The sequence below is a fragment of the Falco peregrinus genome, chromosome 3, assembly GCF_023634155.1.
Source record: "Falco peregrinus isolate bFalPer1 chromosome 3, bFalPer1.pri, whole genome shotgun sequence".
Lineage (NCBI taxonomy): Eukaryota > Metazoa > Chordata > Aves > Falconiformes > Falconidae > Falco > Falco peregrinus.
In genome coordinates, this window is record NC_073723.1 from 76,913,929 (window position 1) to 76,936,088 (window position 22,160).

Genomic DNA, 22,160 nt, shown 5'->3' on the forward strand with positions numbered 1-22,160 from the left:
ATGTTTGTGCTTGTTTTGCTGTTGTGGATCTGAACATTTATAGTAACTTCGGAGAAACCCTGGTTATTATGGTTTAAATATTTCACATTGTTGAATTCAGGAGTAACCCTTTCTGATGCTGAAAACTTGTAGAACAGCAATACAATTTTCCCCTATTTTGATATAATTTTCTTCACTCTTTTTTTTTTTTTTTCAAATCCCATAAGATTTCATGGTGGTGGCTGAAGAATTGTGGTATTTCTTATTGCAGAACCACTCTTTGAGGTTTTCTTAGTTTTCAAGATTTCTGAGAATTAAAATTCCCTCTTTTGGGTTGGTTGTTTTTTTAGTGAGGGTTTTTTTTTGGTTTGGGTTTTTTTTAAGGAATTGTAGACTATAGTTCTTACCTGTTTTCCAAAATCCACAGCACTGTTGCAATGCAGCAATAGTAGTGAGTCTGTTGGCTATTGAAACAGTAACTCAAAAGACATGAACTAGCTTTTCAGTGCTTTCTTGGTTGTCAAAGTGTTTGACCAAACCTGTGCACAAAGTTCCTGTAATAATCTTCATGGCATATTTGATCCTTTATGGCCTTTTTTTTTTTTTACCTGACAGTATTTATAAAAGGTTATTACTGGTGTTACAAAAAAAGTGCAAAAGATTTTTGAAATCTAATGATCTGGTGGACAGCTTAGTGGCCATTCTTAAAGTTCATTGTTTAGTTATCTTCAGAAGACCAAGCCAATTGCAGCATCACCTCATCAGCCTTGGTGGCTCTCAAACTCTCCATTCACATTAGTAAATAATTAGCCAGTAGACTATGAATATAATCAGTTTGGTTTTTTTCCAGAACATCTTTCTCCACTTAATCAGAATTTAAGACGTCTGTCAAAGGCAAATGACTTTTTGCCAGGCAACAATAATTAAGCTCCAAAATTGTTACTTAACGTTAAATTATTCTTCCTTGTTTCCCCAAAAAAGGCAGAAATAGCAGCTTGGCACTAGTAAAATGGAACTTGAGTTGAGAAGCTCTTCGGTTACATTTATTATCAAGTTCTCTTCTCACGTGGCTTGTTTATGCTGTTCAAGTTGCAAAACGTGGTGAGCTGTGATACTGAGTCTTAGGTTCAGTAAATCTCACCGTGGAATTAACTTTTTGTGTGTTGTTCCTTTTCTCTCAACTGAAGTAGTAGATTTTAGACTCCTATTTGATTCATTCCATTTTATATATGGAACCATATTCTAATTCTTCATTAAACATGTAAGATATAATGAGTTCTTCGGGCAGTGTTCGATGAAGTATATAAAACTCTGGCATAGCCAGGTTAATAACACAGTTGTAAGTTGCTTTCATGTATATTTAATACAGAAAAACTGTAGTTGTATAATTACATTTCTTGATTTTTATTTGTTGTTGTTGCTGTTGGTGTTTGCCACACTGTACCTTTTGTTGTCCTGTACGATGCACTTAATGCATTTTGACCTTAAAATTTTGGTTATACGCTTCTATGCCTACATTTACTCCAGGTGAAGTTTGCAAGATAGGGGTTGGCCCAAATGAAAGGGAGTCACATCTTAAGAGACTGTGATACATGAAACTTTGTTTTTTTCAGGTACTTGTAGGATTGAATGTGGTAGTTTTAGTCCAGAGAATAAGTTTGTCTGAACTTTCTATGTTACAGTTGATTCAAGAAAATATCCATCTCCAGCTGTTTTTTTCTTCTGATGTCTTTTGTGGGTCACTTCTACCCTCAACCGCTGTTTTCCTTCTGGCCCACAGTTTTATCAGAAAAAGGCGACCTTGCAGGGAAATGGTTTATTTCAATGGCTCTCACATTTCCTTCCCCCCTCCTCCTAGAAATTTTTCTAGAGATCATGATGGGTTAGCAATAACAGAAATTCTTGTCATGTTAAATACAAAAATCTCTCAGGTGACTTTTGCAGATGGTTAAGAAAAAGGTTAAGGAAAATCATTCTGATTTTTTTCCAGTCTGTTTTCATGTGAATCTAATTAGTGTTTGTATAGCATAATCACCCCCCTCAAAATCTTACTATTTTTCATTCTGTTTTGCAGCAACTTTATAGAAAGAAACCAGGGTTGGCTGTTACATGTGCAAAGGTACCTCAGAATATGGACAAGAACAGATACAAAGATGTTCTGCCCTGTGAGTATTAAGTACAGTTTCTGCCTATTTTGCTTTGTCCTCTAAATGATAGCTTATAAAATTGTTGTATTGAACTTCTTGATCAAAGATTTCATTATATAAAGTCATATAATTGTTCATTTTATTTTCTAAAAGGTTATCTATTCCAGACTGTAATCTGCTGTTTGTGTGTCTGAGATTCCTCAGGTTTTTTACTTATAAGGGAAGCATGCCTCTTAATTGCTAATTTTATTCCCTCTTTTTGTGTGTGTGTGTGTGTGTGCAGATGATGCCACGAGGATAATATTGCAAGGAGATGAAGATTACATTAATGCAAATTACGTTAATGTAAGTGGTATGGAGACCTGCATTTGCTCACTTTCTATATTATAATACCAGGCTAAATTTAGGCTTTCTAAGGAATAAGGCTTTTTCATTTTATATTTTGTGGATTTTTAAATGCAAAAGACGCAAAGATTCATAATGTAAAGGATGAAGCGTCTCTTGTGAGACAAGTGGCCATCCTGATATACAGTAGATGGAAGTATCTGTGGTATGTGCGGAGTCTTTAACCAGTAAAACTTGTGTTACCTTCCGATGTACTGCAAATTCTGAAGTACTGCAAATTCTCCTGTAGCTTAACACTAAGCCTTTTTCCTTCTAGAACCACTCACCAACTGTCCTAAAGGGTCTGGAAGATAAACCAGAGCCTTAAAATTGCCCTAATCCTGTGCATAGGCTGGGAAACAGGGAAAATTGAAGAAATATGTTTGTGTCAGATACTTAAATTAAACATGTAAATCACAGAATTAACTATTAACTTACTCTGTTTAGTGTCAGGCAATAAACAGCTAGTGTAGCTTTGGTATATCTTGCCATTATTCCCTACTAAATATTAAAGAAAATTTTGAAAGCTTTGCAGTTTCAAGTTTTGAAATACATTTTCACTATTAATTATCTCTTCCTAGTTCAACATGGAGTATAGAGTCTGTAGTATACATCTGGTTTAAATTAAATGTTTAAAGTTTTTTCACATAACAAATTGTGATCTTGCTTGTCTGATTACACAGGCTTGCTGATTAATCTTCCCTCAAAACGTCCTCTTTGAGTGAAATGCTGAATTAAAATAGTACTTGAGTAGTGAGAACAAACTTTACATAGGATTTTCCTTTCTCTTTGTAGATGGAAATTCCCTCTGCGGGCATTGTGAACAGATACATTGCTACTCAGGGGCCTCTTCCACACACATGTGCGCACTTCTGGCAAGTAGTCTGGGATCACAAGTTGTCACTCATCATCATGTTAACAACTCTCACTGAACGAGGACGGGTAAGTGTTCAGGTTCTTTTGCATGCTGAAGAAATGTACTGTGCCTTTAAATTTTTTTCCCATTATTGTTATGAAATAACCCTAAAATAGGCCAGCTTAATCTGTTGAATCATTTCTCTTAGACCAGGCTTTCTGAATTATTTTTTTTCTGAATTACTGTAACTTTTTGTTATGCTTCTTTGAAAACAAACCAGCTGTCTGATAAACAGAAATCACTGCACTGACTCTGTTTCACTGATCACCCAGGTACTATATACTGTCATTTTTTCCCCTGAGAACTGGGCTGCATGTGGCAGTTGCATTCCTAATGATTCAGCAGGTGTCTGGAAGCACTGAGCAAAACTTTCAGTCTGGCTTCAAACAAGAGACTGACGTTGCAGTACTTCCTAGTTTTAGCATGCTGGTGTTCAGAATTTAACCTGCTTGCTTTTATTTATATTGTAGGTTCTTTCCTAGAATTGCTCTGATAATTCTTTTAATTCCGTTCAAATAAATGCCAGCACTCTATGAATTTCAGAATAATACAGTGAAAATTAAAGCACTATCCAGTATATTCTTCTGTATTTTGATTTAATATATCCTTTGAAACTTTAAATATGAAAATTTTAGATTAAGGTACATAGACATTGTTTTTCAAGTTTTAGAAGCTGAAAATTGAAGGATTTTTGTTTTAAAGGTGGAGAAGATGCTGACTCTTGTATTCCTTCACTGTAGCTTTTATCTTTAGTTCCTATATGATATATCCTACGCTATCAAATTTATTTGGCATCCCAGTCAAAAATCCCAATGTTTTTAGAAGACAAGAGAGTGAGTATTTGAGGTCCTAAACAGCCTAATGATTGAGCTGTAAGAACCGACAGTTAAGCAACAGTGTGTGAAAGGTGAAAAGCAACAGACTTTAACCATGGTCAGGGTATGTTGCTGTTCCTGGAGAGAGATATTATTGAACATCATCTGGCACAAAATGCTTCCTTCATCTTTCGACTGTATTTCAGTGAAAATAATTTCCTCCTTGCTTTTCTTGTATTGAGGAGAAACACAAGTTAGTACTAGTCTGTACTTTGCCTGGTGAGTTGGAAACTTCAAGGTGTTTTGTTCTAACTTCTAAACATCCTGCTGGTACCTTTATACACCAGACACTTTTTCTGAGTTTTGTTTACTTTCAGGGATGATTTACATTTGCCTATTTTGTGGGTGATAAAAAAAGATGCATGTTCTTGCCAGAGTATCCGCATTGCCAAATGCCAAACCTTTTCCCAAACCCTGGAGGCTTTATATTCTAGAATATTTCTTTTCAGTGGTGTTAAGATTTGTATTACAGAATAAAAAACTCCCCCCCCCCCCCCCCCCCCCCCCCCCCCATATAGAGTAGGGTTAATTTTTTAGAAATGGATGCGTTATTTTGGCTTAAATTTAAAGGGGGAAGTATTTCAGATAATCTACTACAGTAAAATTTTCAGGCATAATGGTTTAAATGTGGATTTCAAGTCATTGAAAACTGAACCCTAAGAAAGGTAGAATTAAGAAATTTTAACATTTCAGAATTTCCAGCTCTTGCCACTCTGTATTAGTTTAAAAAGAAATTAAAGTTATAGATGGCACATGCAGTGTTGATAAGTTGATAGAGAATCCAAATTAACTAAAGCTGAAGTAGAAACACATTGGGTATATAATTGTTTGAGGTTACTTTTGGATCTAGTAACAATTATTATTTAAATATATAAGTAGTGAATAGGACAATTGTAGCTCAGCTGTTTTGGTCACAAACAATTAAATAAAAGTTTTCAGTAGAGTGTCTGAGGAATTGTGTCAAGATGTGGGGTTTTTTGTATGAATCACCCTGGATTTTCATGTGGATCAGCTGGCCTTTCTCTTTCGTATGACTTTCTCATAAGTCCAGTGGACTTATACTAGGAAACTTGGTTCATATTTGTTACATGATGGCAATTACTTGCAAGGCTGGAGTACAGAAGTGGATGATGAGAATATTCAATTACTGCGATGAAATATTGAAACTTTTAAGTTGATGGGCAAACTTGAGCTGCTTTCGGTGAGCAAAAGTTTCACTGAACTAGTATCTCACTGGAATACTTTTTCAAGTTCAGTCTATTCCACAGCATTTCATCCTTTGATTAGATGGGAAACGAGGTGGCAAACTTTGTCATCAGTGCTACTCTAATCTTACCTTTTAAAATGAGGAATAGATACTGGCATTGCAACTTCTGTAGAAAAATATCCTATGTACACTGACTAGATGTGCCTTATCGGCTTTTAGAAGGTGAACCAGAAAAAGGAAGACTTTCATATCAGCAGTAGAGTGGTAGGGATCTGAACATCAGCCTCATACCTATCAGCGGCAGAAGACAGGAGAGAAAATGGTTCCTTGTTGTTGTAAGCAGAATTGATTAATCTGGTTTCTTTTAGAAAAAATAGGGTATTTCATGGATGTAATTTTGATACTGAATTCCACTTCAGCTCTCACTTGTACTGCACATGCAGTTTGTGGTACACCAAAATATATCAGGTGCATTCACATGCATGTATGACTTTACTTGTCACATGTTGGTAGGCTTGACGGTTAAGCTATTGTGGCCTTGCATGAAACCAGTCTGAGGCAGAGGGCAAATTACACTTTCCTGCATCAATATGTACATTTCCGGGGTTTTGTTTATAACTTTAACATTTAGATACAAATAGTCATTTAAGAGAAGATCTCTGTCTTCAGTCATGCATCTGACATAGAAAAGAAACATGCACTGACAAGTGACATGCACGTAAACTGAAGTTGTTCCTGAGTTCTTCCGGTTTCTAAGCTCAGTTTTCCCTAGAAAGTGTGAAGAGCAACTTTCATTATATGACCAAGTCACTGTGGATTATTGTGCCTGCAATAACTTTTTATATAGTATTTTTGCTACTAATGTTCGTAAGCATTGTTCTGCATTTTAAAATGTTTGCTTTAAAACACAAAATACGATCAAATGGAAAAAATGAAGATGTGTTTCCCATTCGGTGAATTCCTGTCAAAAACTGAAGTAACGTATAGCTATTAGTGACCTGAAAACTAATAACCAAGTTAGGGAAGCAGTCTTTAAAAGATTGCTAGGATGACTTCATCACCTTCTCCGCTTGCTATCAGGGAGAGGATAAGGGAAACAATGGGGAATGGAAGCAGTCAGAAAAGTACCAGGCATGCTGAACTTTTGAGGGGTTCGTGTTAAGGGATGACAGTGCTTTTTGGTGTTCCTTTTCCTGCTCCCTCTCTCTGTGCAGGGTGAGTTCTCTCTTAAGGCCTCCAGAAATGGAGCTTGTCTTGCTCTTTCCCTCAGCCGCAAGCCTGCAGTATTGGAATACAGGGGAGACAGACTGATTCGCACGACTTTTTGCATTCCAGTGTGATTTTGCTTCAAGGTCGTAGACAAATTCAGGTTTGAAGGGACCACTGGAGATATCTGGTCCATTCCTCTCTGCTCAAAGCAGGAGCATCTTTGAACTTCATGAGGGTTGCACTGTGTCATGTCATTTAAGTTTTGATTATTTCCATGGATGAAGATTCAACAGCCTCATAAGGCATCTTGTTTCTGTGCTTGATCATCCTCATCAAAATATTTTTTGCCAACATCTAATGAGAATTTCTCTTTCTGCATCTCTTTTTTTCAGTCACCTCTTGTCATTTGATTGTTCATTTTCAAGACAAGTGTGGCTCTGTCTTTGCTATAACCTGCTGTGAGGTGGCCGAAGTTAGTTATAACTTTGCCCCCTATGCTTTTCATCTTAACATGGAATAAATTCATCTGTTTCTCCTCCTATGTTATGCCTTGAGAAGTCATTTTAGCAATTGCAGATAAGTACCAGACAGAAAGCACCTTGCATCCAGTTTACCTGAGTTTTTATTATAAGTTACTACAACAAAAGCTTATAGAGAATGTAGCCTATTTTGCCACATTATTTTCCAATTTAGATGTAAACAGCTCACCAACAAACCAGAACGGATTTTATACCACTCCTTGAATTCCCTGAACCACAGCATAGGAAGAGAGGCTGAAAACAAAAGTGCTTGTAGACAGTCTTGATGTGTGCTTAATTTTCTTTACAGACCAAATGTCATCAGTATTGGCCTGATCCACCAGATGTAATGGAATATGGCAGCTTTCGTGTCAGATGCCACTCTGAAGATTGTACAATTGCTTATGTTGTTAGAGAAATGGTGATTACAAATGTTGAGGTAAGTGCCCATTATCTTTAATTATCCCCAAACAAGCTGAATTAATAAATTATTGATAGGAAGATACAAGCTCTGTGTCTGACCATGTACATCTGTATGTGTGAATATACATGTGTATGTATATACACACGTTTTTGTAAAAATATGTGTATATTATATGAATCAACATAGTACAATTATTTCTTTAAAACTTCTTCAAAAATGTACTTTCTGAAGTTCTATAGTACATTAATACATTGTGCTGTACATGTACTGTGATAGGCTTCATAAAGAAATTTAGAGCTTTTCTGTAAACAGTTTTGCAGTCACTGACTCTTCACAAGTGTTTCAGTTGCCATTGAGAGTTTTTTTCTAAGTGACTGTGCTCTTTCGGGGTGAAATATGGGTCACTTGGTTAACAGCACATACAGCTAGAATAGCTAACGAAGAAGTGTAATATTGTTTTGAGAGAAGATGCAGAATCTCATCAGTTCCTTTTCATTGTCTTTAGTCAGATAAGGACTTTTTTTCTTTTTTAAAATCTCAATTGAAGAGTTTTCAATTTACGTAAGGTACTTATATTCCATAGCTGTTTATATTTTATGCTAATAGAAGGGTTATAAAGCAAAGAGAAAGTTAAATACCTGGAATACTTCTTGCATACCAGCTTGCATTGTGGAATCTTGTTCAGATCACATCTAGGCTTCCCACAACCTGAATAAACGGGATGAAGTTTGGCTTTTGTTTATAAGTTGTACTATTTCTACATTTCTCTTTTCATCTCTTTTCCAAAATTCTATCGCCACAAGAACTTTCTAAAAATATGAAGGGTTTGTTCTAAGATACATGTGTAAGAAATTCAGTGTACTGATCAAATGCTAATTTACAGTTCCAAGTTTTAAAGTTCTTTTAGTTAAGTAGATTTTACTGTTGCTAGAATTGCTAGTAGTAAGAAAAAGGAAATATCTGTTTTAAAATATAACATTTCATTTATGTATTTACAGCAACATGACCAATCCTTTAGTCTTACAAATTTGTAACTATCATTTGACAGTGCATCCAAATTTTTTTTCACGTGATTAACATTTCCTTTGTAGTTAAAACATGTGAGATGCCAGTACTGAAAGTTCTTTCAGTTAAGATGACTTACAGTGTTTCAGTTTCTAGCTGTGAGAAACCATCCAGTCAGGGAGTAGCATGATTTTTGGTTATGTTTTTCAGCCAATTAATCTGAAAATTATAAACTTGGATGTCAGCACATAAGAACCTCATTTAACCTCATTAAAGCATTACTGCCGAGCATGTGTAGACAAACTTTTAGTTCCCTTCACTCAAATTAGTTGATTGACAATTAACTTTGGTTAGCTAATGCTTCATGTAAAAATTAGTTTACTATTTTCAAATACTTGTTCTTTTTCTCAGTTAGTATTTATCAGACTGGTACATAATTTTGAGTAAATTCAGCAGTGATTGTATTCATTATGTGTTTTCACTTCAGGTATCTATTTGCTAGCATGTGATATGTCAAAATCCTGATGAGAATGGGGCAGTCAATTTTATTTTTTTTTTAAGTACAAGTTAATTTTTATTTTCAGATAAAGATTGTGTGAGAATAGACTTTGTAGACATGTTAAAAGATGCAAAAGTTACAAGGTTCCTCAACTGTGTAAGTTGTCTCATGGTAGCTCAGTTGAGAATAGAATTTCTAATTCAAAGGCATATGCTTGCATAGATTTCATCTAGTTAGATAAAAGCATGCTAAAGCTAGTCCTAGGCTGGATATTTGTTTGCGGTGAGGGCAAGGTTGTTTTGAAGGGGTATTTTACTTTGAGTTTTTTCAGGTTTTTTTCCACTAAAAGCAAGTTTATTTGTACACTTAAAGTGGCTACACTCAAAACCACTCAACATTGTCAATACGGTAAAAATACGACCCCACTAACTGATAGCTCTGTGTGCATTTCAGATGGAAATAAACACCCCTGTAGTTTGTTAAAGCATAGTGAGAGAACTCTCTGAAACACTGAAGTATCTCCTAGTTCTACATGTCATTTGATCTGTTTTCTTAAAGCTAACCAAAAGTATTCTTGTGGAGGCATCTTGTGTTTGAGCAGACTTTGCAAAGTTTTATATATACTACCTCTCACAGATACTGCTGTTGTATGCTTTGAAGAAAACATTAAAAAGCCATCTGAATTCAAACCAGGGCTTTATTATTCCCTGAACTAATGTGAACATCATTGGACTGGTCTTTTTGAAGACAAATAGCTTTTAATAGTAAGATAGATAAAGCTTCCAAACTCACAAGAGACTTGATTTCGGTTGGAAAGGCATATTTTGTGAAAGAGTTTCCTGTGAATTAAATTGCACAGATTTCAAATCTGCCTTTAGGGAAAATACCTCAAAAGATATGAAATGATGCCCTTGGCCTTTTGTTCACATTCAGAAGACTTGAGGAACAAGAAACTACTTAGGATTTTGCTAACGCAGTTTAATTTGGTGTTTCTTTACCTATAATTGAAGATCAGCAAATCATAGAATCATTTAGGTTGGAAAAGACCTTTAAGGTAAAGTCCAACTGTTAACCAAGGACTGCCAAGTCCACCATTAAACCATTGCATCTATGTGTTTTTTTAAACATTTCCAGGGATGGTGTCTCCACCACCTCCCTGGGCAGCCTGTTCCCGTGCTTGACCCACCTCCCAGTGAAGAAATTTTTTCATAATATCCAATCTAAACTTTCCCTGGCACAACTTGAGGCCATTTCCTCTTCTTCTGCCACTTGTTATCTGGGAGAAGAGACCTATCCCCACCTTGTCTACAGCCTCCTTTCAGGTAGTTGTAGAGAGTGATTAGGTCCCCCCTGAGCCTCATCTTCTCTAGATTAAACAACCCCAGTTCCTTCAGCTGCTCCTTGTAAGGCTTGTGCTCCAGACCCTTCACCAGCTCCATTGCCACCCTCTGGACACGCTCCAGCACCTCTACATCCCTCCTGAAGTGAGGGGCCCAAAACTGAACACAGGATTTAACATGCAGCCTCACCAGTGCCGAGTACAGGGAGCAATCACTTCCCTGGTCCTGCTGGCCACACTGTTTCTGATACAAGCCAGGGTGCTGTTGGCTGCCTTGGCCCCCTGGGCACACTGCTGGCCCATGTTCAGCCAACCATCAGCCAGCACCCCCAGGGCCTTTCCCACCAGGCAGCTTTGCAGCTGCTCTTCCCCAGGCCTGTAGTCTTGCGTGGGGTTGTTGTGACCCAGGTGCAAGACCCAGCACTTCTCCTGGTGGAACCTCATACAATTGGCCTTGGCCCATCAGTCCAGCCTGTCCAGATCCCTCTGCAGAGCCTTCCTGCCCTCCAGCAGATCAACTCTCCTGCTCAGCTTGGTGTCATCTGCAAACTTACCAAAGGTTCACTCAATCCCCTCATCCAGATTGTCGATAAAGACATTAATCAGGACTGGCCTCAATACTGAAACCTGGGGAACAGCACTTGTGACTGGCCACCAGCTGGATGTAGCTCCATTCACCACCACACTTTGGGCTTGGCTTTCCACCCAGTTTTTAACCCAGCATAGAGTATATCCATCCAAATCATGAGCAGCCAGTTTCTTCAGGAGAATGGTATATGAAATGGTGTTAAAGGCTTTACTAAGGTCCAGGTAGGCAACACCCACAGCCTTTCCCTCATCCACTAGCCAGGTCACCTTGTCATAGAAGGAGAACAGGTTCGTCAAGCAGGACCTGCCTTTCATAACCCCATGCTGGCTGGGCCTGATCCCCTGGTTGTCCTCCATGTGCTGTTGTGATAGAGCTCGGGAGGATCTTCTCCATGGCCTTTTCTGGCACTGAGGCCAGGCTGACAGGCCTGTAGCTCCCCAGATCCTCCTTCCTGCCCTTCTTGTAAATATCTGCAAATGTGTGAAATATATGTAATCTTTCTAAGCCTCATGAAACAAAATAAGGCTTAATTTTGTGCCTTTTCTATTTAAAACCAAGGTTGAATGTTATCCTCTATCAAAATTAAAGAAAAGCAAATAAAGCACTAGGTTTGGGGGGGTGGGGGTGGTGTTAGGTCAGTTGTTTGGTTTTGGCGGGTTTTATTTATTTTATTTTTTTTTTACAGTTTCAAAACACTTTGGGGACCGCAACAAACAGACCAAAGGAAAGAAATTGTGTAGCAGGAGTGCAAAATTAAACACACAGTGCACTGTTTTGTAAAACAAGATAATTTCTTTTTAGTCACTGCAAAAATAGCATGGGAAGCATGAAGCAAACTTTCATTCAGTTCCTTTAAGATAATTGTCTTGTAACGTAACATTGCCCATTAAATCTCACCAATTTCATCCATTTACATTTTGAAAAAAATGTTTTTGCACCTTCCCCTTGTTTAAAAAAACATTTTTCTTTATTTCAGTTAAGTGTGACTAGAACCCAGCCATGGAACTTAGCAAGGCTGTGGAGATGATACTTGCTGAAGCATCTTACTCGCATAACTTTGAAAAAAACACAACAGAGCAACATGCAAAATTACAGTTCTTCATTCTGCCACATCTTATATTAGTTGTTATATCTTATATTAGTTGTTAACTAACACCTTGTTAGTTGTTTCCACAGTGCCCTGTCATTGTCCTACCTGATTAGTTTTATTAACTAAACTAAATCATTAAAAAAAAAAAAGTTTAAAACTTGATTGAATTTCGTCCATTAAAGACCACTTAATTATACCACTGCTATAATGAATAAGGAGTGAGCACCTTGAGAGAGTGCTTACACCTTATAAACAACCCAGGTCAAGGTAATTAAGACAATAACTTGTGTTATAATTTGGACTGTTTAGGCTGATTGTGCAGACAAGGACAATGCAAATAGAGGGGTTTCAGGAGGTTAGCTTATTTTTAATTTAAAAACTATCACTTTGCATGGACATCACAGTGATGGAGGGGATGGTTTGAAGAAAAAAAAAATTTGATGCAGCCATTCCACAAACTGAAGCTTAAGCATAAATTAATTTTGCTGAGGAAGGATATTGCTGTTTGCTGAAGGGAAACAAAGGCAGCAATGTAAATGAGTATACTATCGGCACTTTCTGCTATAACCAGCTAAAAAAAGAATCTCTTGTCATTTTTTACACATCCTAATTGTTTGGGCTGAGGCTTTCCACACCATTTGTCTTCCTTGCCAGATGCATGTCACACAACAGTTTGGAGGAGTGGGGAATGTTGAGTTTGTTCATGCTAAAGATTTTTAGATTGGTTCACTGAAACTTTTGCTTCAGCACAATAAACAAGACCTCGTTACTTTCTCTTTCCAAAGATATCTATATAAATTTGACTTAAGTCATAAATGTTTTGAACAACCTTGTACTGCAGAGGTATTTTAAAGGCTTCTCTGAAAAGTACCTGCACTTTGAATGTGTTCTGTTCTGTCAAATACTTGTGGTAGAAGAAAACTAGTTGGTTATGAATAGTAAAGAGCTGAAGAACAAAAGTAGATTAAAAGTGTGTCATGGTTTACCCTCAGCCAGCAACTAAGTACCACACAGCTACTTGCTCAGCCCCCTTCGCCTCAGTGAGATGGCAAGAAGAATCAGGAAAAAGGTGGAACTTGTGGGTTGAGATAAGAACAATTTAATAATTGAAATAAAATATAATAATAATAATAGTCATTGTAATGAAAGGGAGAAAGAGAGGCATAAAACCCAAAAGGAGGAAGAAAACACCAAGTGATGCACAACACAATTTCTCACCACCCCCTGACCAATGCCCAGCCGGTTCCTGAGCAGCAACTAGCAAGCACTGGCTAATTCCCCCCAGTTTATATACTGAGCATTCTGTAGTATGGAACACCCCTTTGGATAGTTCAGGTCAGCTGTCCTTACAGTGTCCCTTCCTGATGGCTTGTGGCCCTCCAGGCTTCTTGCTGGCAGGCCCTAAGAAACTGTGAAGTCCTTGACCTTGTATAAACATTACTTAGCAACAACTGAAAACATCAGTGTGTTATCAACATTATTCTCATATTAAATCCGAAATACAACATTGTACCAGCTACTGAGAAGAAAATTAACTTTATTCCAGCTGAAGCCAGGACGAAGTGTTGTGGCAGGGGTGTACAGAAGCATAATGAGGTGGGAACAGTGGTCCAAAGAAACGGCAAATGCCACTGCCAAAGCATCTGCTCTTTAGAAACTAGTCTTTACCCCTGATCCACCGAGTCTCTGCTTTCAAGGTATATTTGTGTACCTCACTAGCAAAGAGCATACCTTTTCCTGCTTAGAAGATAATGACCATGTCAAGGTTAAAGTAGTTCTACATGAGGAGATTTCTTTTTTTTTTTTTTTTTTTAAATTGAAGATTATATTATAACCTAGACCAAAAAGGAAATTAAATGAAAAGGTGAAATACAAAATCAATTGCTTGGATTTTAAGAAAAGTCAAAGTTAAGATTGACATTTTGAGCCTAAATTTCCTTCTTTCTATATGACTATTATTATTCCGAGCTGTGTGGGGTGTTTTTTTCTGAGGAGCTCAATTCTTTTATTAGTCGGGGAGAGTCATTTTAGGAGAATGAAACAAGGAAACTTGCCTTGTGATTTAATTATAATAAGCAAGGCTGCAAACTACAGAAGGATGAAGAATGGCTATTTTTTGTGGCTGAAACTCTTAATGAGATTTTTTTGCAAGTGTTACAGCAGCAATTTGAAGCATTACCTCTGACAGCCCTTTACTTTGTCAGGAGTTGCTTTGTGAGGAGTTGCAATCCCAATGTCAGGCTAATTAGAAAAGATCAAGTGTCTTTATCCAGTGTTTCTGAGCAAAGTCTAGTATGTTAGCTTAAGCACAATGAAGTTGCTTTTGCAGTAAAATGTCTTGAAATTTCACAGGAGGAGTAAGTCCATCTTTTTTTTAATTTTTTTTTTTTTGGCTGATACCTTTGCTGCAGCAACAATAACGGTTATTGGAAGGATAGTAACAAAATCCTTGGGACAGATATGATGTCGTAGACCTTTGTAGCTGCTTGCCATGTAAATGTGGGTCAGTGCTGTGAAGCAGCTAAATGTTGGCCAAATGGTTGATGATCAACTGGGCAAATTATGTAATCCAAAAGTGTCACTGGAGTTCGTAAATTGTTTGAAACCATTTTTTTGAATGCACCATTTTTAAGCTGATTTGTGGAAATACCGAATACATAAATTCAATTGGAATCAGTCCACGCTGAGTGCAAAAAATATTTAATACTGTTGGAACAGCAAGGTCTGTAGTATCACATTAGGCAAAAACAGCAACCGGGCCAGGAGCAATTCTTGCTGTCTCACTTTCTGTAACTTTAGGCTTATGAAACAGGGCTAATAAAGCCAGATTTTATAAAGGTAAATTCTCCATTTTTTTCAGTCATTAGGATGCTACAGTAATGACTGTCACTGAAAACCTTAGTGCAAAAGAAAAAAATCTGTAGAAAGGATTTAAGCTGACTTGCAGAGAATAATGGTATGAACAGCAACTTGAGTATAATGAGAAGCTACCTTTTATCATCCATTACCACATTTGTACAAAGCAAGGTCTGGAAGAAACGGTGTGTTTAAAAATAAGTATTGTTAATAGGACATGTACAGTGGGGCTAACTATGGGACCAGTAACTATAATTCTAGCACTTTTTTAATGTTAGATGGTCTTTTACTGTGTTATTTTCATGTGTGGTGATATTTGGCTGACATTTTCTGAATTTGAAAGCTGACTGTCATTATGAGTGTAAAGACTTGAAGATTTTATATTTAAAAAAAAAATAAGCAAAGCCAAAAAAACCCACTAAAAACAGTGGGACTTCATCTGATACTGATTTGATATCTTCTGCATGAGACTTAAAAATATTAGAATTGGAAAAACTAGTTGTGACCTATGAATATAACTACAGTTTACAATAGGTTAACGCACTAATAAAGAAATGAAGTATTTTAAAATTCTGGTGTATTTTAAAAAGCAAGTGATGTAATGGTCAAGTTTTAACAATTTAACCCATCTCAGAAGAGCTCAACCAAAAGAATCAAAACTGTTTACATCTTAACACAAATAACTAGAAAACTGTACTGAAGCTTGAGACGTACCTGGAATAATTAACAAACAGCTGTGCTGGTCTCTAGGGATGAACAGGGCACAAAACAGAAAATTAAGATGATCACACCAAGAGAGGACGAAGGACTAAGTGCGTGCTCTTACAGTGTATTCTTACTCAGAATAAGTTATATAACATACTTGTTATACTTAATGTCTATGAACTATTTAAAATAAATACAACTCACTATATATGATCCTGAATTACTGGTAAGTGAAAACTAAGTTAACCCTTTCTGTTTTTCTGACCCTGTAAAATAGCTTTTGATGCTAAAGATCATTGTGGGTGGTTCTCGGGTATGCCACTAGCACTTATCCATGATGCATGGCTTGAGGTTCTTGATGCACATGGAAGGTGACTGGATACTCACTCTTGGATAATTTTAGAATGAATCAAGTCTTTGTTTCATCTGAATGCTGTAATTCAAAACATCTCTGATTTAAGAGAATCAGCTCAAACTCTTACATGTAATTGCTGCATTATCTCATTTCCCTTTTGAAGAGGTTCTGATTAAGCATGTGCAGATTTGCAAAAGAGGACTTCTTAATGACATTTTCTTGTCACGTTTTTATATTTTTTCAATCTGTGGCATTTCAGAAAAACTTTAAGTGTAATCATTTGATCAAGCTCAACTGCACAATGGCAGCAAAGCCGAGTAGAAAAAGGCAATGCTTTTTCTTGCAGAGATCCCAGTCATTGTGGGGTCTTTTTTATGATACATCCCCATGTAATTTGTATTGCAGCAAGCTTGGTCATTGATGTTAGGTTGCATTGTCCACTTGGGCCTTATGCTAGACCTTTTAATTGTGATTGCTCAGGCGCCGCCTTTAGGAAGATAAGTATGAGCTATGTTGTTTTCCTTCATGTCCCTGCAGGTAATTGTAAATTTCTGAAATTACTTTGATTGAAATAAATGCATGTCCTAGGGCTCTACTTGATACGTAGGCAGTAGTTATGCTGTGTTCTGTAGCTCACTAACCTGGTCCTGGAAGTGGAACCACATCCTCAAGTGGAAGAGGAAAGCAAGCAGTTGAAGGCATTTATAACAGGTCTTATATTTCAGTAGTTGTGCACTTCAGAGAAGAGGGAAAAAAACCCTCCTAAATTCGCTAGCACCATGAAAACATTCTTGCATGGACCACTAGAGAGAGGCCAGCTTTTATAGACTATAACAGTGATAAAGGAGAGCTTTCTTTCAGTAGGGTGTCAAACGTTAATTCTAGTAATGGACAATGATAAAATGCAGGAAACAGTTTAACTGTTGCTAAATGTGTCGAAGAAATAAAGAAAATGAAGACTTGTCTCAGTTTGTAAAGAGTGAGATCCTCATTGTATGGTACAGTAGAGCCCAGGAGCGTCTTAGTTTTTCTCCTTTCCACCCTAACCATTGGTTGCATCTGTAACATAACAGTTGAGCTCAATCTGAATGCAAAGATGGTTGAGTGATTTCACAATCAAAGTCGTCAAAAAGCTAAACTGAAAGAACTTCTGTAAAACCAGGTTTTTTAGGTATAATCAAATGGAAAAAGAACTCTTCATACAACAGAATCTTTTCTGTATGGAAGCAGTGTGGTTAGTGAAAAGTATCCTTCTATCGGTCATACAGAAAATCATTCATATATGTACAATGAACATGTATGTATGAACAATAGATATTGTTTTCTAAAAGAAATGAGATGTCACAAATGTTGCAGGCAATTTTATATTGTAACTGAATCTGTAAGTAAACACAGACTATTTGGAGTAGATTGTGTAGGCCCAAGATCCTGTTATTTTGTTACTGTTCTCAATAGTTCTGCTGTTTTCAGCTGTTTCTTCTAGCATGTTCTTAACTATAGTACTATTATACGGAAGTCTTAAGCATTTTACCTCAAGGGAATCATTGATTTCAAGGTATTAGAGGTCAACAGTAAATAAATTCAGAAGATTAAAATCTGTTTAGATCACAGAAGTTAAACATGATATCTTATTTACTTAGAAAATGTTACACCTTTTGCATGCTTTCTAAAAATTTTGTGTTCATACTTACCTCTGAATTTTAAAATGGCAAACATTTTTTGCATCATACGTATCTTAATATCCACAGAATACATTTACAGGGAAAAGTGTGACTTGTATATAGTAAATATCAATGCAGGAGTCATAACGCTGAACACTTTTTGAAAACCTTACTGTATTTTAGACAGAACAACAACACACTGTCACCCATCTCCAGTATGTTGCTTGGCCCGATCATGGTGTTCCTGATGACTCAATGGACTTCTTGGAGTTTGTGACCTGTATGAGGCCCAAGAGAGTAGAAAATGAGCCGGTTCTTGTACACTGCAGGTACTTGTAGTCTAGAATTCTGATCCTAGATTTGCTTCAGCCTTAGAATAAGTGTTTGCTTTGAAAAGTTTGTCTGCAAGACAGGAGATTTCTTGAACTAGATGAAAATGTTTAACTGTGCAAGACCAGCAGTAGTTGTTGAAGACAGAAGCATTGGAGTTGTTGTATCTAAAGGATGAGTTTCTTTTCTCCCACTTTTTCCTGCAACCTTTTGGTGAAATAGCTTAGTCACATAATTATCACAAAGCTGATAATTTGTAATGGAATTTGTTCCCCATTTTTATTTTCTACCACTGTTGTAACGTCATTATGAATGGTACTGCGAAGTGGATTTTTTCTGCTGTTCAAGTGCCTATCAAAAAGCAGTCAATTAGTTCATACCTTTTTTAGTCAAAAATACCAAAGCAATATATTGAGATTTGTAAGCATGTATAATTGTTAAAAATCCATTTACTTTAAATGATGTTTTAGTTTTATTTATTAAAAAATTATTTTCAATAATTGGAAGGAAATATTACTGAAGTTACTTTAAAGCTAAGCTTCATGCTCTGTCCTAATTTTATTAGTCTTCCTATAATTTCTGAGGCTATTTAGCATCCTAGTATTAAGACTAGGATATGAATCTGGTGCATTGCAAAAACCTAATTTTATAGACTGTTTTTCTGTTACACTTCCCAGCGCTGGAATCGGTCGCACTGGTGTATTGGTCACTATGGAAACAGCCATGTGCTTAATTGAAAGAAACCAACCTGTCTATCCGCTGGATATTGTACGAAAAATGCGAGACCAGCGAGCTATGATGGTGCAAACATCAGTAAGTGATGGAGAGGAAGCCTCATTTTCTGTATATATACATATATATGTATATATATAAAATTATATATATATAATTTTTTAATTACCTAGTTGTATGAGTCTTCAGCTGCCAGTATATTTCATGCTTCCTACATTTAGCGTAACATAGCATGGTGCCAAAGGATGCTTTGCTTCTGAGGTTTGTATTTAACTTTTTTGTAAATACTTCTTACATTGCCATTGAAAGATAATTGATTTCCATATACTGCAGGTGGTTAGAATGCACAAAGTCAGACTTACACACAAATCATCTGTTCATGGTCCTTTGTCTAAATTCTCTGCAAGAAACTAGAATAACTTTTTGCTTTTCATTCTAGTACAGAGCCATATAGGAAAGTTATTAAACTGAAGGTAAAATTAGAGGTTCTGCGGAATGATTTGAAGAGAGGAAGTGGCTCGTCAGGAGGCCACTTCAGGAAAAGAAATTCAATAGGAACAAAATCTGTATGTTTTTAAATTGTGCCACAGCTCCACTTTGGAAAAATGAAGGGCAAGAATGAAATTCAGGAAAAGTTGGGTAGTATCAATAACTGAAATATTAAAATCAGTGATTTTAAGATGAAAGTAGGTCAAAGATAATTTGAGATCATGAGGTCAATGTTGCATCAGCTTTGGAAATTAACATACTGACATTAGAGACCAAGGATGAAGGATGGGAGGCTCTACTTTCTTGATTAGAGGCTGGATGACAGAATACTAACTGTGGGTTATCTCAGAGAGCAAAATGCCCTGAGGCAAATGGAAGTAAAGAGACCCACAAAGTCAGCAGTTAAATTGGGCATTTCTGTGTCTCGTTTCAGAAGAAAATGCCTTGGTTTTCACTTGATTAAGAGAAGGAAGAAGGTAACTTGCAAAGACAAATACTATTCATTAACAGGCTAATGACTGCAGGAGCTAGTATTATAACTGACTAGATTGGGGGAGAAGTCCTGTGTTATCAAAGCATATGAAAGTGCCAGGAGTTATGGTTGCTTGTGTGTAGTATTAGAGTGCTCTGTGAGCAGAGATTGTTCATACATGCTGCTGGCACTCTTCTTTATTGCAGTGTAAGCGCGCTGTCTGGAAGTGCGTTGGGGCTGCAGGGTTGAGAAGGGAGTTATCTGAACAGTCCCCTGCCCGTTCCTTGCAGAAATGGAAGCTGAGCTTATGATGAAGGATGTCATGGGATGAGAAACACTAGCCTCAAGTTTAAGGCAGTTGAATGTTGACTTCCAGAGTTGTACGCATCTACGCTCCTCAGTTTCTAAAATGAACTGAGACAATTCAGGCTTAAACTTTCTAGAGGTGGCAGTCTTTTTGAGTCATACGTGAGAATCTTAAGTAAACTTCAGCTTGCCAGAAGGCCAAGTCCCTCCTGTTAAAACAGTAATTGGTTGTAATTGTCCTTGCACTCCACAGTTTGGTGTAACTGAAGAATATGGGGAATAGCAATAAATACACTTAACGATCAGATCCCACGTGTGGAAAACTGAGTATCTAAAATAGGATTCTTTACCTTGCTTGCTGTATTCCACAGTTCACTGTCAGCAGAATCAGGAGAGGGATGATCTGTAGCAGCAATACTGTGAAACCAAATTCACTTGTTATTTCTGAAGTATGCAGATACTGTTGTGAAAAGCCAATGAGCAGAATTGGCATACTGTGCTGTAAATGGGACACAAAAGCAAGCACTCCACTGTGAGAAAACAGAATACCAAAGAGCTGCATGTTAACATTTTGATCTATCCTGAGTTCTCTATTGCATTCCCATGCCTGCATTCCAGCTAGCCCCACTGCTCATATATTTGATATTCAGCTTAGGGCTTCTGGGAGAAGCCATTAGGGATTGTTCAGTTGTAATAGCCTTGCCTGAAGCATGCTCCACTGCCCTGTGGGAATTGTGTGTGTGCTGCAATTGTAAGATGATACATATAGCCAGATGCATCTTGCGAGTTAATATCAGACAGGATATACTCAGTAAGAAAGAACGGACTCGTGAGAGCTATTAACTGGTCAGTTTTGTGGCTGCTGTTAATCATGTGAAAGCTGTAGTTTCTCAAAGACCTGTAATTTGGTCATCAGGAACAGCAAAACAAAAGCTTCAACAAAAATAATAAAGCTACAATAAAATTTGTGTAACTCCGTGGCCTTTCATTAAAAAAAAAAAAACAAAAAAAAAACCTAACCATTAGGTTCTACTAAAGAGAAATTAGAGGTACTAATCAATACAGAAAGCAATGCTTTAGGACATACATAATGGAACTAGCCATCAGCTGAGTGAGCAGTAAGAATATATGCAACAGATAAGAGCAGAGAAAACAAGTAGTCAGAGTCTCTGAGTCAGGAAGCAGCGCTGAAGTGCTTATTCTTATTTGTTCAGTAACATGATCACACAAGTTAACAAGGCATTGAACAGGGAGCTAAATATCACACTTGGGTTGTTCAGGCAGTAGAAATCTGCAAATGACAATAACAATGAAGAGAAAGTCAAGGTAATTAAGAAATAAAGACAAAAGAACAGAATGATACTGAAGGTGGGAGTAATTGACTGAAAAGTTTTTTAAAAAAAAAAAAGGCAGGAAAATCAAGATGCAGAAAAATAATTTCCATCCCCCAGTTTTCCTTAAGTATTGCAGGTTATGGACAAGAATAACATTTCTAACTGCTAGTATTTAAGTGTAACATAAGGTCCTTTACAGTACTAGCCTTATCTTTTAGCCCTGTCCTTTGGGGGATATTGGAGGAATGTTTCCAGATGCTCCTGAAGAGTTGATGGGAGCTGACATGCAAGGGCAGCTGAGGGAACATTTCAAAGATGTAAAAAGGGATCTAGAAAATGTGAATCTGCGCTCCTGTGAATATAGGACATGGAGCTTGGGATAAAGGTGTTCATTTTGGGGTTTTCACAATGGTGGAAAATACTTCGGGAGGAGAAGTATGCTTTGATCTTTCTGAGTTCTTTTAAATTTCCATCATCTAGCATTCTCAGGACTGTGTTAGTCATAAAAATTTATTCAGGCTATGTGGATTTTTAGTTCTGCATTAGCCCTATTGCTAATGTCTCCTTGTATCACTTTTCAGAAAGAACCTCACAAGCTAATTGCTTTTAATAAATAGGTACATCACAAGATCATGGAAGAAATAGTCTTTGCAATAGTGTAACTCAGGCAAGAAATACTAATCTAATTTGTGAAGACTTCATAAGCACCAAATGAGCTCAAAGCGTTGGGTGACAGAAG

General features: G+C 37.0%; 1 protein-coding gene across 4 annotated transcripts in view; it reads left to right on the forward strand.

Annotated features, from left to right (window-relative positions):
- PTPN3 (protein tyrosine phosphatase non-receptor type 3) overlaps nt 1-22,160 on the forward strand; it is a 132,709-nt gene that overhangs the window by 106,796 nt on the left and 3,753 nt on the right. For all 4 annotated transcript variants that reach the window (XM_055799765.1, XM_055799766.1, XM_027794457.2 and 1 more), the window contains 6 exons: nt 2,054-2,144; nt 2,410-2,471; nt 3,306-3,452; nt 7,546-7,674; nt 17,942-18,087; nt 18,766-18,901. In XM_055799765.1, coding sequence (XP_055655740.1) covers nt 2,054-2,144; nt 2,410-2,471; nt 3,306-3,452; nt 7,546-7,674; nt 17,942-18,087; nt 18,766-18,901 — 711 coding nt within the window. The remainder of the gene's footprint in view (nt 1-2,053; nt 2,145-2,409; nt 2,472-3,305; nt 3,453-7,545; nt 7,675-17,941; nt 18,088-18,765; nt 18,902-22,160) is intronic.